At 41.5% G+C, this 16,766-nt stretch overlaps 1 protein-coding gene across 1 annotated transcript; it reads left to right on the forward strand.

Annotated features, from left to right (window-relative positions):
- Nucleotides 1–1,968: 1,968 nt before the first annotated feature.
- LOC115049830 (ETS-related transcription factor Elf-2-like) lies at nt 1,969–9,132 on the forward strand. Its single transcript, XM_029512384.1, has 8 exons — nt 1,969–2,246; nt 3,204–3,287; nt 4,585–4,882; nt 5,480–5,587; nt 6,501–6,621; nt 6,850–6,932; nt 7,858–8,050; nt 8,213–9,132. The coding sequence occupies exons 2-8, from the start codon at nt 3,213–3,215 to the stop codon at nt 8,586–8,588; spliced, it is 1,254 nt and encodes a 417-aa protein (XP_029368244.1). The 5' UTR covers nt 1,969–2,246; nt 3,204–3,212; the 3' UTR covers nt 8,589–9,132.
- The last annotated feature ends 7,634 nt before the right edge of the window (nt 9,133–16,766 follow it).

Genomic DNA, 16,766 nt, shown 5'->3' on the forward strand with positions numbered 1-16,766 from the left:
GGATTTGTGGACTGCATAGGCAAAGAGCCACCAAGGACATCCTGGAAGCAGCCGAAAAGTCACTGAACATGAATAAAAGGTTTAGTAGTTTAACATTCCGCACTACAAAAACAGCAAGGCTCAACTTCAAATCCAAACCTTTTCTTTAATGTTTCTGCTGCTGGTTATAATCAATAACCATTTTAAATTGCAATTCTTTGGCTTTTGGTGTGATTTGCCATTTCAGATATTTTTCAAATTTGTTCATAATTTTTCGCTTACTTTAGCTTATTTAAATGTTTGTTGCCCTTGTATGACCATAAAAAAGTTCTGCATATTGTTGCATTTTTGATCAGTATTTTACAATTGTCCAATTTTTAAATCTGGTTAGACTATCTGTATATGAGTATATTGAATGAGAGAAAGTATTTTTATCAACTGTACTAGTGAAACTGGAATAGCTTTACATATTTTGTTGTATTCCGTTGTATGCACTGAATATTACATTTTACATGGAAAAGGTTGTGTTGTAAGATTGAACCATGTTCAACTATCAGGTCAGCAACAAAAATATTTTCTTATCACACCATATTTGATAGAATGAGGTTTTTCTATTTGATGTAATTGTGCTGTTGTGACACAAGATGAAGCCACGTGGACTTAAATTGCGGGAAAATATTATTTTTCCAGTTTCGTTACACTTGATGGAATTTTTAAAGTTTCAAAGGTAATTTTGTGACTTCAAAGTCACATTTTAGCAAAAATTCTAAACCTCCTACTTTATTAAATATATTTTTGTGGATATGAAACCAGATGGATTCAGGTTGTGACAGAAAGACTTTTATTCAGTTTACTCTAAACATTCCGACCCTGGATTCTATATCTTGTGTTTTTAAACCTCCTTTATTCTTATCTTTGAACAATTGTGACTTTTTCATGTAGAGTGATTTATTTCTCTATATAAACATGCACATTATGGAATTTCTTTCTTAACGTTTTAGGTAATAACATTTAAAGATGCATGGATTCAATGACGGATTGATAATCCATTATGTCTAAAAATTAGTCTGACTTTGTTGTGTATATTCCTACCTTTAATTAAAGCAGAGGAAGAGGATAAACATCCTTTTTCTATACAGTCTATAAATGATTTGTACACAGCTCTTTGATGTCGTTCCAGAAATGTTTATAGAATTATATTGTTATACCATCGATTCCTGGAGATTCTTCATTTTTCATTTGTTTGATTGCCATTTCTATTTCTGTTATATTTAGTTCCTCTTCTACAATGTTTTTTCCTCCTCAGTTAGTTACAATCTGCACCTTGGAATTTTGATTCCTTTAGATTGTTGTAGAAAAGACAAATTTCTTCATTAATTTATTCTTATATATTCTATATATATTCTTATATATTCTATTATTACATTTTTTTTCTTCAGTTTACAAATCTTTTTACTTTGCCTATGTTTTTCTCGTCCAAATAAGTAGGCAGAATTTTTTTCTCCTTGTTCAAGCCACCTGGCTCTTGATCTTATCAATGCACCATTTGCTCTATTCATGTAGAGCTTGTTAAATTGAATTTGAAGAGTGCGTAACTCTCCCCTTTCCTCTGTCGAAAGTTCCGATTTGTTACATGACTTATTTATGTTTTCAGTCGATTCTTTTTCTTTACATTTGCGAACCTGCGATATTTCTTTCCCAGTTTCAAGAACTCAAGAAAACGCACCTGAGTTCAGATCAGATTTGCAGCTGAGGTCTCGACCATTACTTGTGGGGACGGACCTGATCATAAGACACTAGGTTAACTGTGAGCTGTCACATTCAAAGTGAATGTTATTACTGGCTGTCCTCTACCTTTAAGGGGAGTCTGAAATAGTTTCAGTTTACATCTCTAAAAAAACTACAAATTAGCGTCCTTATTGTTGATGGGCGGAGTGTTGTTGTGACATCACAGCGGTCTGAGAGTTGACCCGTTAGGTCGGTTGTGGCGAAGAGGCGGTGCGCCGGAAAGCTACAGAATAGCAGGAAGCTAGCAGTCATCAAAACACAAGTTCGGGGCCTTCATCCGCATTCTCTCCTCAGATCTGGATATAGGACGTTTTTAGGTGTCTAGTTCGTGGTTCACTTGGGAATGAGCTGTGGCAAAGACTTGTTTATGCGACCAAAATAATCGATTTGGTCTCTTTCACTTGGCTAATGTTAGCTACCATTAGGCCCAGCTAGTGTTAGCCGCGTAGCTTACCTTTCGTTATCAGAAGCAAAACAAGGTAAGGGATAGAAACACATTTAATCGTCACAATCAGTAGCCTCCTATATACCACAAATCCCAAAGCAAATGCCTAAATGAGCCATTTGGTGGTCAGTGTACGCCCTCAATAAATACGGCGTTGATACTCGCTAGCCGCCTGCTAATTGAGTTGCAGGAGGTCCTTATTTCAAGAGGGAGACAGTGTTCGTTTGGTTCTGTCGTACGGAATGTGTGATGTTACTTGCGTATTAGTTTACAGTGTTGTGACTGAGTTGGTTAACCCCTGTTGGGTAAGTAGCAGAACTTTTAGCCAACGAGTTCGTAGAGTCAGGAGCTACAACCAGAGACGCTCGGAAAGTAAACATTGTCTTGCACAGAGTAATTCCGATCTCCAGCTACTGTTCGGATTTAACATCAGGAGCTGTCATGTAGCCATCCGGTCGCATTCACCCCTTGTGTGTAGAATAATAAAGATTACGGATGAACTGTCAGTAGACATCCCTCTTGGTTAAAAAGTTGTCGTGGTCTGTTAGTCAAGCAGTTTTTGTACAATGACCATGACCACATTTGCCATGCGTCTGTAGAGAGAATTCTCCCAGAAAAGATCGGTATGAAGCAGCTTCGTTAGACTTAATTTCACCTTTAAGGAAAACCTATTAGAGATCCTATGTTGTGTGTCTGTTGTCTCACATGAATATATAACTAATTGTAAAACAGTGATCACATTGTGAAAGATGTTCTGTTACTCTAAACATTAGCTGAATTAGCATAAGAATGAGGGTGTTGTATGTTCTCTTGGGGTTTCAAAGACCCCAACATTACTAGTCATGAGGAGGAGGTGCTGCTGCCCAGGGGCTTTTAACATGACACAATTTCTGGCATATATACACACACAAGCACATGTTTCAACTGTGTTGAAATGAGTTCTGTGGTGGTAACGATCTCCATCCTCACACCTGTGTCTTTATTTTGACAGGAATGAGTGATGACTTCTGTGGTTGTGTCAGATGGTGGAGGGAACATAGTGGAGTATGTCACTGTGGTGGAGGAACCCCAGCAGGTAAAGCCCCACAACTACTGCATGAGAGCAAAACCTTTCATTCTAAACAAGACATTTGTCTGATGCAAGATATTAGTCAACATCCTGGTCCAGCAAAATATCTTGTCCCTCATAATGGCTACAGAAAAACATCCAGTGAATATGTTGTGAATGTGATGTTTAAGTTGATTTTTCACTTCCTCAAACCTATTATATTGGAACTTTATCTTGGAACACCCTGAAAATTTTCAAGGATCCATTTGTTAAATAAAAATGTTAAGAGAACAGCTTCCAACACAAATACTGTATTCTGCAGGTAAGGGCTGCATCTGACCTTGGATTACTTCATTTAGATGTAATCTTGTTAATCAAAAAGCAGCGAAAACTGCCTGTTGTGTTCATCCAGAGCTGCCATGAGCCAGATAAACATTTAAACATACATCATCATCATCATCATATATATATATATATATATATATATGTGTGTGTGTTATTATTATTAGTAGTAGTATTATTATTATTATTACCCCCCTCCCCCCATTTCACTAGACTGACAGAGAATCATCTTCATCAGATGTGGAATCAGACCAAGGCAGCAGGACAAGTAGGCAAGATTAGGTGACAAGGTGACCAGTCTTCAAGGTTTTTATTACAGTTTACTTATTGCGTTTCTGATTTTAAACAATAAACAAATGCTAAATTCACATTAAATATAAGCAGTATACTGTTTAAATGATGAACAGATTTGGTGTCAGAGATAGTCAATGGTTGGGAGAACAAATCGGCTTACTGACAGCTGGGAGATCTCTATGTAGGAACTTTCTGAGGTGACGTATATTTCTGAAGACTGAAGTTGTAGTTTAACAAATAAGTTTAGTGAGTTACCCCTAGTCAAAAACTGGAGGAGCATGAAATTAAGACAGGCTCACCAGATTTTTCTCCTGCTTTAGTAAGTGTGTTAGCTGCTTTGTGAATATGGGTCCTGATCATGTTAATGACTTGGTCAGGATGGAACCCCTTCCACCCTGTCAGCTGCAGCTCACGTGTGAGTAGTCTTATTTAAAAGTAATAACAGCCCAGGACATGAGCTCCAGATTTCATATGTAACACATAGAGATTTTTGCTGACATTGGTGAAAAAACCTTATACAACTAAATTTTAAACAATATCATAACGCTGCCCAGTGTTAGTGTAAAGCAGAAAAAACAAACAAAGTTGGCATCAGCGATTCTGACTTAGGCTGATCCATTGTTCAGCCATTTCTGGCAGTTGTCACTTTGTGCTCACCAAGTCCATTGTTATTCAAAACTGTGTTCAGCTTGAGCAGCATCCTTCTGGGGAGGACGGGGAGGAGGAAGATGTGGTTCAGCAAGAGGGGGAAGCAGTGATCATGGAGAGTGGTGAGGAAGATGTGGAAGAGGAAGAGGAAGAGGAAGGGGAGGAGGAGAGTGTGGTGCTGCAAGAGGAAAGCTGTCCAGCTGTGATTGTGGAGGAGGTCCCCAGTGCCCAGGTGGAGGAGTGTTACTCAGCTCAGGTCCTGGTGTATGATGACGAGACCTATCTGATGCAGGATGTTGCTGAAGAGCAGGAAGTGGTCACTGAGGTGGCTGAAACAGGTGAGGATGAATTATCTCTCAGGTGTGACTTGATCAACAGATGTCTGTTATCAATTGATAACTTCTAATTTTGAAAAAGGTGTTCTAGAGAGGTAAAGTCATCTGAACGTGTCTACAAAGTAATGTCACTGATTGACTCAGAGCACATGTTTGACTTCCTCTCCTTCTCCGGTTAGCAACTACTGCCCTGTAATGAGTCTCATGTATTCTCCAACATGGTCCAGGTGTAAACATGACTCACCAGCTTCCTCTGTCTCAGTGACACAGATCAACCTCTTTGCTCATTCTGATGCCTGTTGTGTATCTCAGCCAGACACAGAGCAGACCAGTTGCTTTTCGGATTTAAAGGCAATTCTGAGCTGTGGACCACCACATACAGTATGATGGCACAGTAGGCCAACAGGAGGCTGCCCCTGCTGGCAGGAGTAATATTTGCCTGCAAGAACAGATTACAGGAAACAGGAAGGGAGGACACGACTGTCTATGCTATACTTAAAGAAGGAAGTCAACATTTCTAGATAGCAAGGTTGCCTTATTGTCTTTGTCATCATTTGGAATGTATTAACTCGGTGAGCATGTGTGCTATTCTTCTTTCAGTGGAAATGTCAGGTCATGACATGGTGTGTTTTGACAAAACATTTGAGGCAGCTGAAGCTCTTCTTCACATGGAGTCTCCAGGAGGACTGCACAGTGAACGCAGCACAGGTAAACACAATACCTGCTTTACTTAACACCTCAGGTAGTGAGTCACACTAACAGTGAGCTGACATAGGTGGTGGTCAGAGCATGAGTTGCTGTTTTGATTGTTGATGTTCATCTCTTCAGTGACGTGACAAGCTAGTTTATAGATGACCAACTAGGTAGCAGTTGAGGGTGGGAACCAACACCTGGTATTGATTGCTGATTCCAATTAAGAAGTTGATCAGCTTCTCTATCCCCACTTTGTGAGGGACAAAGCTGCTCATGCTGTTGTGAAACATCAGACAGGACACATACTGACACTGACCCATGCGTTTCTTTGGTTGAGCAAAACCTCAGCTCTGTATCACATCAACTACCAAGGAGGCATCAAAAGAGGACAGCTTACTGAGGGTATCAGAGGAGCGGGATAGCCCAGTGGCTAAATAGCATGTGTGTAATTTGTACATCGAGAGAGAGGAGTGGACAGAACAGATCTTTTCCTGTCTTTATAGGGTAAGGCAGGACTTCTTCCAGGGGTGATGTACACCATCTGGGTGGATCCTGTCGACCCAATTCCAGTGCTATGATAAGGGATAATCTGGCCTCTGTACAACCAAAGATCATTGTGTAGTCAGAGTGGTGAATGTGATATGATGCGATGCTGAGACAAATCTGTCAAATCTCTCTCTTTTTTTCTTTTTCTTTTTTTTTTTTTTTGGTAATAGAACTAATAAGCTGAATATGAACACGTCCATCTGAATGTAGCTAGATTTTGTTAGTTTCTGCTTTTTGTGTGGATGTGTGGATTTGTACAGACCATTCACTAGAGACCAACACCAGTGGTGAAATTAATTTTAAGCAACTTGTTTGTAGTATCTTAGTAGCTCTGTCACTTCAATCAAGCAGGAAGTACCAAGTGAATGTTGTGTGTATTCAGCAGAAGATGTGATGATGGAGACAGTGGTTGAAGTATCTACAGAGTGTGGACCCATAGAGGAAGAGCCCTTTCCAATTCCTCCTGACTGTGAGCCTGCTGCCAAGAAGAAGAGAGGAGGTCAGTCCTACAGTGACATCAGGGGGCCATGCAATGCTTCATCTAGAACAAAGGCTTCATTCAGCGGACAGTTGTTAGTGCAGGAGTCTTCTCAGCCATCTGAGCTCAGCTACTGTTTACGTATATAGCTATTTGCAAAATTGTTACTCAAGAACCGACAAGGTCATCTACTGAATACTTCGTCTGTGGTTCAGAGTGATGGGACCTGTTTGTGTGTCTGTTTTGCCTGTAGGGGTCGAAAGCCCAAGTCACATCAGCCTACTTCTAATGGCTCCTTTGATCTGGGTATTAAGAAGAGGCCAAGGGAGGGTAAAGGTTTGTATCAGCTGGCATGTCTAATATTCAATACACAGAACATTTTGCTATCACTTTGCTCACAACAAACACTCATGCTAACATTATACTACTTCCAAGAAGTCAAACCACCGTAAAACTGTAACCTCAACAAGAAGTTGACATGTGCAGCTTGAGAGTAGGATTTATTCCCTGTGAGTATTGGAATGTTATGAGACTTGATACCAACTTTTAGCAAAATATTAGCAGTGTGGTAACACTTACATCTTAGAGTCCTACAAGCAAGAGAGCAATGAGTATAATATGTTGGGCAATATGTCTATGAAGATTCTCGTTTATCCAGGTCATTGTTCTCTGTCTCAAAATTGATTCGTAGGCAACTGGACTTGTATTTGTCTATGAAGACTTTTTGCCACTTATCCAAGGGGCTTCATCAGTTCACGTTAGTTGGTCTACTAGTCCGCACTAGTCTGACCAAGGCAGTGGAGAAAGACCCAGATATTTATCCTCTGTGGGTGTGTTCACCAAAGTACCTGTGAAAGTACTGGTTTCACTTGACCATTGTTGTGGTCACATGTGAACAACAGTCGTTAGGGTCAGGTGTACCCCTGGTGAACGACAATCGTTGAGGTTCACCAGGGGTACACCTGACCCAAATGACTGTCGTAGAGGAAGACACAGGACAAGTGGTTCTGCTGCTATATACTCTTTAGCCAAGCTTTTTAAAGGCTTCACCAATTATTATTTATTTTTATTTACAGTTTATTTTGGTAATAAAAAGGAAGACCCAAGTTCTACAGAGACATTGACATTGTGTTGAGACACAGTGGTTGACATTGGTATAGAAGTGTTTGCCTCTCAGCATCATTGTATTGGTACATCATTGTAAAGTTATGTGTGATATGGAGCTTTAGGATTTATGAACGCCATGCTGCTCATCTTACAGGTAACACTACCTATTTGTGGGAGTTTCTGCTCGAGCTGCTGCAGGACAAGAACACCTGCCCCCGTTACATCAAATGGATGCAGAGGGAAAAGGGGATCTTCAAACTGGTTGACTCCAAGGCTGTGTCTAAGCTGTGGGGGAAACACAAGAACAAGCCCGACATGAACTATGAAACCATGGGCAGAGCATTAAGGTCAACCTTATAACCAAACACCAGTCCAGAGGAGTGCATCTCTGTCTTTATTATAACATTACTCGTGTGTGTGTGTGTGTGTGTGTGTGTGTGTCTGTCTGTCTGTGTGTGTGTGTGCGTGCGTGTGCGCGCGTGTGCGTGCGTGTGTGTGCACATGCGCAGGTATTACTACCAACGTGGAATTCTGGCCAAAGTGGAGGGGCAGCGGCTGGCTTACCAGTTTAAAGACATGCCCAAGAATATTCGTGTGATTGAAGAGGAGGATGGTACGGAGGGTGAAGATACTGAGTGTGTATTGTCCAGCCAGTACTTGCCTCACCATCAGGGCCCTGCCAGCCTGGTCGCCAACTCCCCATCTGCCACCCAGTCTCAGCAGACCTACGTCACAGTCATCCCTAGCAGTGCAGCCACCAGGTCTGAGTGCATGAATCAATGTGGATGTGATGAGAAATTAAATTTGGACAGAAGAGGCTTTATTGATATTGCACTGCTATCTGACAGTAGTGCATCACAACAAATTTGCATTGGCACTCCCTGAGAAAGTTTGATTTAAACATTACAAATAATAACAACAAAACAAACAGAAACAATATAAGAAACAATTTAAGTTAAAGTTATATGCAGCAATAGGACATTGCATGTTACAGATGGGGTATTGCACGTTAAGATATTGCATATTGGTTTGATGTGTTGCAGGCACTTTTTAAAAGTTTCCCTTCTCTCAGGAAAAAACGTTTTTAGTCTTCCTGAGTGACTCTCTGCAGTACCCCACTATCCTGTTGCATCCGGCATACCATGCTGTGATGTAATAGGTTAGTACACTGCACTGGTAAAAGTTCATGTCAACAGGGATCTAAAGTGGGCTGGTCTGAGGAATGAAACTCCAGGGCTGAAAATTAGTCCCATTCTGGCCCTGATTTTGCAAATATATTAATAACCTATCCTTTGGCTTTGTCAGTTTTACTTGATGGTGTGGAAGGTGCAAATTTTAGTTTCATAGCTACATGTATGACGTTTCCAGCAAAAAAAAAAAAAAAAAACGGGTGAAAATCAGATTAGTATTCAGTGAGTTATGATTGATTTAATGCGCTGACAGTTCATTGTGCCTGCCAAACAGATTACACTGAGTGGAGTGTGTGACCTGTCCAAGGCTGTAGCAGTCGATGCAGTGTCCACTCTTTATATCTATGCCCACCACATTCAGCAACTCCACTATTATTTCCGCTCTGTTCAATGCGTGTTTAGCCGCGCAGTCCCCTGTCAAACTATTTACCAATGTGTATTTAGGCAATTTCAACCGATGTTCCAGGTATATGAAAAATTTATATCATAAGAAATATAAAAATCGGTTATTAACACGAACCGGTATACCTCCCAGCCCTAGTCATTGCACAATCTGCTGAGTTGACTGACACCCACAACAGGTTGATATAGTGGGGATTTTTATTTTGTTCATGCAACGTAATTGGCAGAGAAATAGATTAGTCACCTGTTAGACTCCTGCATAAATTAATATTCTCATAAGATGCTCTTTTACGTGATTTTCAATATACTGATACTGCTAATACTGACAGCTAAAATAAGTGTACAGTATGGATTTCTATATTTAACCCTTTCATGCATGAATTATGAAAACCCCCTCGGGACTTTTTGTCTGCTGGGAATAACTATGTTAAAAGTTGAATTCAATTCCAGCAAGAGCATCCTGACGTGTTTAGTTTGAAGAGTGATGCTGATATGTCCTCAGTTGATTTTTTTTTGGGGGGGGGGGGGGTATGATATGCAAACTGTTGCTAGTCCAGAGTAGCAGCAATGGTGCGTTTTAATGTGGGGAAAAATGTAAACTTTCAAAGCATTTCACAATCACCAGGCTGAGTGTGCTTGGTCTATAGTCACTATGGCTGGTATTGTTTGTCTGCTATGCGGTAAGCAAAATAGTGGCTAATTTGAGGTATGAGGAGACAACTGCAAGGGTCAGGCTCAGGTTAAGATTTTAGTGAATATCTTGCACTCACTGGTCCACAAATGACTGGCGCCCACATCTTAGGATGCTACCAAGTCCCTGTTGTTTTCCTGGCTTTGACTCTACCCAGTGTGCGCCTCACCTTGTTTGCGTCCAAACCTCACCTTCTGGGGGTGGTCTTCAAAATGGGCAAAGAACAGGTTCAGACAAGTTCAAGTTTTTTACCCTCTTCATGCCCCACTTTAGTTCAGCTCTTGCAGGATGGTACACTGCAGTGTCTTTGGCCCTATAAACAGCCTCCCTGGTCTTCAGTAGGTTTCTCTCCTCCATAGTAAACCATGATTCGGGTTTAGAAACACTGGTTTCATTAAAAGACATGAGAATCTGTGGTTTGAGCAGATTAATTATCTGCTTCTGGGAAACAGGTCAAGGACTTGACTGTTCATGTTGGTGTAATCTTAAATAACAATTGTCTCTTATTTTGAAATTCCAGCAGACACAGCATCCAATTGGCTGAGTGTCCAGTAATAATAATGATGATAATAATAATAATAATAATGTGGCCATGAGGTCATTAGTGACCAGTCTTGATACGCGGGACTATGAGTACTGACTTAAAGTCTTTAACAAATCAGACAAATACTAGTTGTCTGAAACATTTGGAGGTGGAGGCTTTGTAAGTAGAGGTTTAATGACTGAGGTCTAGATCAGACTGAAAACATTCTGCTGGAGGTTGTGTTGAGGAAACATCCAAAATAACAGCCAAGCTGGTACTTTCTGTTCTTTAATTTAGTTATTTGTGTCCTTCACATGAATAAATTCCAACGCAACATCCCTAACATCCCTCCTACCACCCCTTGTTTCCACAGGCCCATCAGAGCCATGCCAGTGGTCATGACCAATTCCTTGGTCAGGTGACTTAAATTCTTCATCCATCCTTGCTGCCACCACAGGGGTCCCAGTAACAGTAGCCAACCCCTCAGCTGGTGCCCCCCCTAAACTGGTGATCCAGGCTCTGCCCACTGTACTGCCAGCGGGCTCCAAAGCAGGAGAGAAGATCACCATCATTACTATCCCAGCTAACCAGCTGGCCACATTAATGCAGCCAACCCACTGGCCAGGTCACACAGCTCCTCCAGGCCAAACCTGTTGCCACACCGCTGACGCATGCCGCTACTAAATCTGCATCCACACCTACAGTCAAGCTAACAGGGGGTCGTGCAGAGCCACAGCTAATCCTGGCCAAACCAGCAGCCGTGGCTCAACCACTGCAACAGTTCCAGGTGAACCAGCCATACCCCTCCCCACCCAAAATCTGCACCCAATCCCCGAAGCCTGCCAACTGTCTGGCTGAAGCAGCACAATCAGCAGCAGCAGAGGTCCCTTCCCAGTCAAGCCCACAAGCAGCATCAGCAGAGACCCGATCATCCTGAGATGTCTGTCTCAGCCAGGCCCACTGAGGACATTTTTTTTTTTTTTTTGGGGGGGGGGGGGGGGGGGGTTAGTGTTGACTGACTGTGGGGACACTCCTGTGGAAGTGCAGGACACATCCCAACCCGACACAGAGTAGAACTCCTCTCTCATTGGCTCAGACTGTCAGCCAATGTTAAACTCCAGGAATACTGAACCCAAACATAGGATTAAAGGGACTGGATACGCAGTAAAACACAGATGGTAAGACAGACACAGTAAAACACACCAAGACACATAGAGCGCCTTGGAGGCTCAGAGGATGGGTTGGAGCCCAAGACTGTTCATGAAACTCTTTTCGTAACCAGAGCTGCATTTAGCTAATGAGACTGGTGTTTTTGATACTGAGCTTCATGTTTGCTCAAAAGTCGTCAAGACTTTCTCCGTTTCCTCCTGTTTCAGTTGTGATGTTTTCATGCTCAGCCTCTTTTCTACTGTTCATACAAAGGGAGTCAGGTGTCTGGTCCAGATGAAGAACTGAATGCGCCTTCTTTGAACTATGATATACTATTTTTCCTCTACTATCACTGTATTGAAGTAGATTTTACTGAAATATGTATTATAAAAAAGACAAATATAAATGAAAGCGGTGTGAAGTTGTTTTATTCAGCTGGTTGGTCTCAGGGCTGGTGCTGTGCTGCTGTGAACCAGCCCCACACTGTGTTTAACTACCTCTCCATTCAGAATTGGTCTGTGCTGGAGAAGTGGAACAGCCTCACACTGCACACATAAACACATGAGGAACATTTGGGAATGCCACATACTGACAGTAAGGCATCCTGAAGACCACCAAACTCTTAACAACCAAATCAGAATCAGAAATACTTTATAAATCTGCAAGGGAAAATAAATGCATTATTTCAGAATCTTGTGAGAGTGATTAAAAAACTAACAAACATTCCAGGGGAATTTTGAAGTGCCATGGGGCCTGTTGCCTGGGCGAACAACCCACGTACTGTCCCGTCTTCAAAAGTCACCCCAAGCTTAATAGTAATCTTCATCTGAACTCATACTTGTGTGAGTGAGTTCTTTTAATCTACTGTGGTTCTTCCGCATGGCCAAATCAGTCTCTGTATGCCCCTTGTGTGCAGCAGTTCATCCCCAGTGATCTGATGCAGGGCCTCTGTCATATTCTCCATCACCTTTATCAGAGGCTTCCAGCTGGATCAGATATTGGGTTTGTACCTCTGCTACATTCCCCACCAGACACAGCTTCGCCAGGCGATTGACAGCTTGTCTCAACTTAGCCTGAATGTCAGCAACAACCCGCCGCCTCATGGAAAGGTCCTGCTGTTGGGTCTGCATCTTCTCAATCTGGTGGTCAGCCTCTTGGATGTCACGCTGGGCTTTACAGATCTGGGACTCTAAGTCCGACACCTTGTTTGAGTATGATCTCACCTGAGATTCACAACTCTCCCACCTCCTCTTTGCTCTGTATACAGCATTAGAGGCCTGGGACCCTGTTCTCCCACTAGCCAGAGCTATAACTGCCCCTAAAGCAGATCAGTGACAAAAAAAAAAATAAAAAATACATGTTTATAATGTTAACGCTCCAATGACAAATCCTAATTTCTGTAGTCATCATCAGTCCCCTATTTATTTCAGGTAGCTATATTATGGTACAACTTGATATCATCATGATACATAAAATAACCTGCATGGCTACTGCTTGCAGTTTTAACTCACCAGGAAGCATCCAATGAATGGGATAAACATATATACCAATCCCAACATTCCTCATTGTTTCTGCCTCGTCTCTCTTCTGCCTCATTTGGTCAACTGTGTCTTCTGCTGACCTCAGGTTTCTCCTCTCTCTATCCAGAGCTTCTCTATAATTCTGCAGTGAGGATTTGTTTGACTCCCAGTTGTTTTTTCAGCTTCATTAACTTGCTCTCATCTTCTTTTTCTGCTCCACTAAATGACACTGGTGTGCGATCATACGCTCAGTCTGTTCATCCATGGACTGAAGCTCTATTTTGGCAACCTTCTCCGAAATTTCCAGCTGCGTCTTCATGTTCTCAATCTGGTGTCTGATATAATAAAAGTCCTGGCTCCCAGGATGGATTATGTCTCCATTTACACTGCAGAGATATCTGAGACATTGATGAAGGAATGAAGCCCACGCTTGAGTGGCCCAATGACAGCCTGGGCCAGTTCTCTCAGCTCCCAGTACTGGTGCTGGTCAGCTCTGATAGGTGAAACAGTAAAGGTCTCAAACCTAGAGGCCAAGCACACAGTCCTCTGCTCAAACAGTAGTCCAGTTTATATTTAGGAGGCTAAATCATTATAACTGAGTATTGATAGCAATAAAAAAAGGATTGATCAAGCTGTTGAATATCATCCAGCATGCCTCACACTGATAAAATTGATGATGAAACAGCATACACTTTTTATGTGGGGATCTGCTGTTGTCCTACTTACCAACAGGCATGGTTCTGTGAAGTCTGCAAATGAAAGCTGGATCCTGAATCACTGCAAGTTAAAATCAAAGACTTTATATCTTAATAGACCAATTCCTTCTTTAGTCAAGTGTTTTTTCTTTACAGAATAAATGCTGCATATAAGTATCGGTGCATTATCTTTACTTAGTAAAGAAACGGACAGGGGTTCTGTTACTTTGTCCTGAAAAAAGTGACTTGTGATCTTCTCCATCAGCAGCATGACAAAAAATGTCCTTTGTTGATTTTCTGTTTTCTTGTTGCAGATTTAAACAAATTAAGTCTACTTATCAGCCTGAACGTCATCATATTTATACATATAATCCTTTCATTCATGCATCTTCTACCACTTATCTGCCAGATTGCAGGAGCCAATATCAGCTCACATTTGGTGGCTGGGTACACCCTGGAGCGGTTGCCAGTCCATCACAAGGCAAACACATAGAGGCAGACAGAGACGAACAACCACTCACACTCATACCTATGGGTAATTTAGAATCAGCCAGTGATGCTGATGTTCTATATTAATGTTGCTGTGAGCTGTTGAGTTGAGCCGTCTCATTCATTAAGGCCAGTCACATTTACTCAATGAACATGTTTCTTTAGACTGTGCAAGTAAGCCAGAACACCTGGATGAAGTGCACACAGCATGTAAATTCCACACTGAAAAAACCTCCAGTCCCAGGACCTGGAACCTGAAACTCACTGCTGCTGTCATTTTCAAGGATCTCAAGCCTCTCAAAAAAGTTTAGTATTAACTATATCACTATCAAGAGGTCCTGGTTGAGGCATTGATTGACCCGCAGTGCTCTTCAGCAGCTACCAGGGAACACAATGTTTCACATATTTGCTGTTTAACATAGCAGCAGACATATTTAGCTTCCTGAAATATGACTCGTTAAAGTGCTTTCCACCTAGCAGCAAATATGCTGTAGACAGGAATCTAAGAATAAGAGAGAGGAAGTAGTACTTACATTACAGCTGCAGCCTCTATACACTTCAATGTCGTACTAACTCCTGTCTCTTGTCCTGTTTGAGCTTCAACTGGTGATGTGTTCTAAAGAAGCCTCTGCCCCCTGTTCCATTCTCTGATGTTCACACTGCTCTGTTATTTCTACTCAGAGGGCGTCAACTGGGAAGGAAGGGAGGTGCAACCAAGCAAAGAAATGTTGAGCACAAATGTGTGTGTGTGTGTGTGTGTGTATGTGAAGTCATGTGATTTCACAGAAGCGCTGTGATTTCCAAGCTGCAGTTAAGTAACAAGGGCAGTGGGTTTATCCTGTAGCTAAAAAGGGGCTGGTGTTTCCTTCAACCACTCTGTAGTGTCCATACAAGGCCTGGTGTCTTCGACATCAGTGAACACCTTTACACAGAACTGCCCATACACAATTGTATTAAATATATATTTATATTTATGTGATATAAAACAAAAGCAAAGCCTACATAAAATTTGGTGTAAAATCAATGAGAACAAAAGGCTTATTGACAAATACAGTATGTCTTCAAAATACATGTACTTTTAGTAATTTGGCTTCTCTCCAAAGAGACTAAGAAGTGAGGGACATGAATACAGATTCAGTGCTGTACGTGTTACAATAATACACATTATGTATGTATATTAGGGCAGCGCGGCAACATAGTAGTTAGCACTGTTGCCCCAAAATAAGAAGGTTGCGGGTTCAGTTCCTGAGCCTGGGGCCTTTCTGTGCCAAGTTTACATGATCTCACCTGCATGGTTTCCTCTGGGTACTCCAGTTTCCTCCCACCATCTAGAAAAATACATGTTTGCATTAATTGGTGACTCTAAATTGTCCATAGGTGTGAGTGTGAGTGGTTGTTTGTCTCTGTGTGTTGGCGATGGACTGGCGACCTGTCCAGTGTGTACCCCATGCTCGCCCAGTGTGAGCTGGAGTTGGCTCCAGCACCCATGACCCAGAAATGGAAAAGCAGTTGAAGATGAATTAACAAATGTATGTATATTAATGTTGATATAGTCTATACACAGGATGGTCCAAAACACCACTCCTTCACAAAAGAAAGCAAAAGATAACACCAATGAGAAAGTAAAATGAAATGCAATGTTATTTACTGTTCCAAAGTTATGAATCACTTTTGGGGTTGAGATTGTTGGGTTGAGACAGAGTGACACAGAGAGAAGACAAGAGTGAAGGAGAGATAGAGGAATGGATAGAAAATGAAAGCTGGAGGAAAATGAACACAATGTATACAAGCAAAATGTACAGATGTAAAGCACAGGATATCAGGACAGAAGGGAAAAGTACAAACTTTGGACGAGTAAGACACAAGTTAATGACATAGTAGTGTGGGGAGAGCCAGTACAAATGTAACACAGTGATTTACTCAGAGCTGGCTGAATGTAGACACGCCAAATTACGACACCACCTTCGGCAAGCAACACTCCCCAGACCAAATCTTGTTAATACATCACACTTCCATGAAGTTGTGCTGCAAAACTGTGACCGGTAAGTAAATTCAAGTGGTGAACCTGTCGATTTAAAGATTGTGATTATCATTTCATGTGTCATATTTGTAATAATATGATAGGTCATGATAGGTTTTCTAACACATCCTGAAGTTTCAAATGTCCAAGTTTTATGGTTTAGGCATAATGTTGGAAGTCATGGTCGAGACGAAAGTAACTGCTGTTACTACTGAATCCATTGCAAAATTGTAATCATATGTAGCCCGTGGAATTTGATACCACACAAAGGCACAATTACTTCTGGGGTTCGTGTAGCTTTTGGTTTATTTTTGACATAATTTGACAATGTCAATTTAACAGAGAGAGTTCTCACATGGATCAGGCCAAGTGCTTTCAAAGTCC

This window comes from Echeneis naucrates, chromosome 10, assembly GCF_900963305.1.
Source record: "Echeneis naucrates chromosome 10, fEcheNa1.1, whole genome shotgun sequence".
In the NCBI taxonomy this organism is placed as follows: Eukaryota; Metazoa; Chordata; class Actinopteri; order Carangiformes; family Echeneidae; genus Echeneis; species Echeneis naucrates.

Excerpts from the sequence above, each read along its gene's own strand:
- LOC115049830 (XM_029512384.1), top strand. The coding sequence starts at position 3,213 with ATGACTTCTGTGGTTGTGTCAGATGGTGGAGGGAACATAGTGGAGTAT. Across the intron at positions 3,288-4,584 it reads TGGTGGAGGAACCCCAGCAG|CTTGAGCAGCATCCTTCTGG; the intron begins GTAAAGCCCCAC and ends AACTGTGTTCAG. Across the intron at positions 6,622-6,849 it reads AAGAAGAAGAGAGGAGGTCA|GGGTCGAAAGCCCAAGTCAC; the intron begins GTCCTACAGTGA and ends TTTTGCCTGTAG.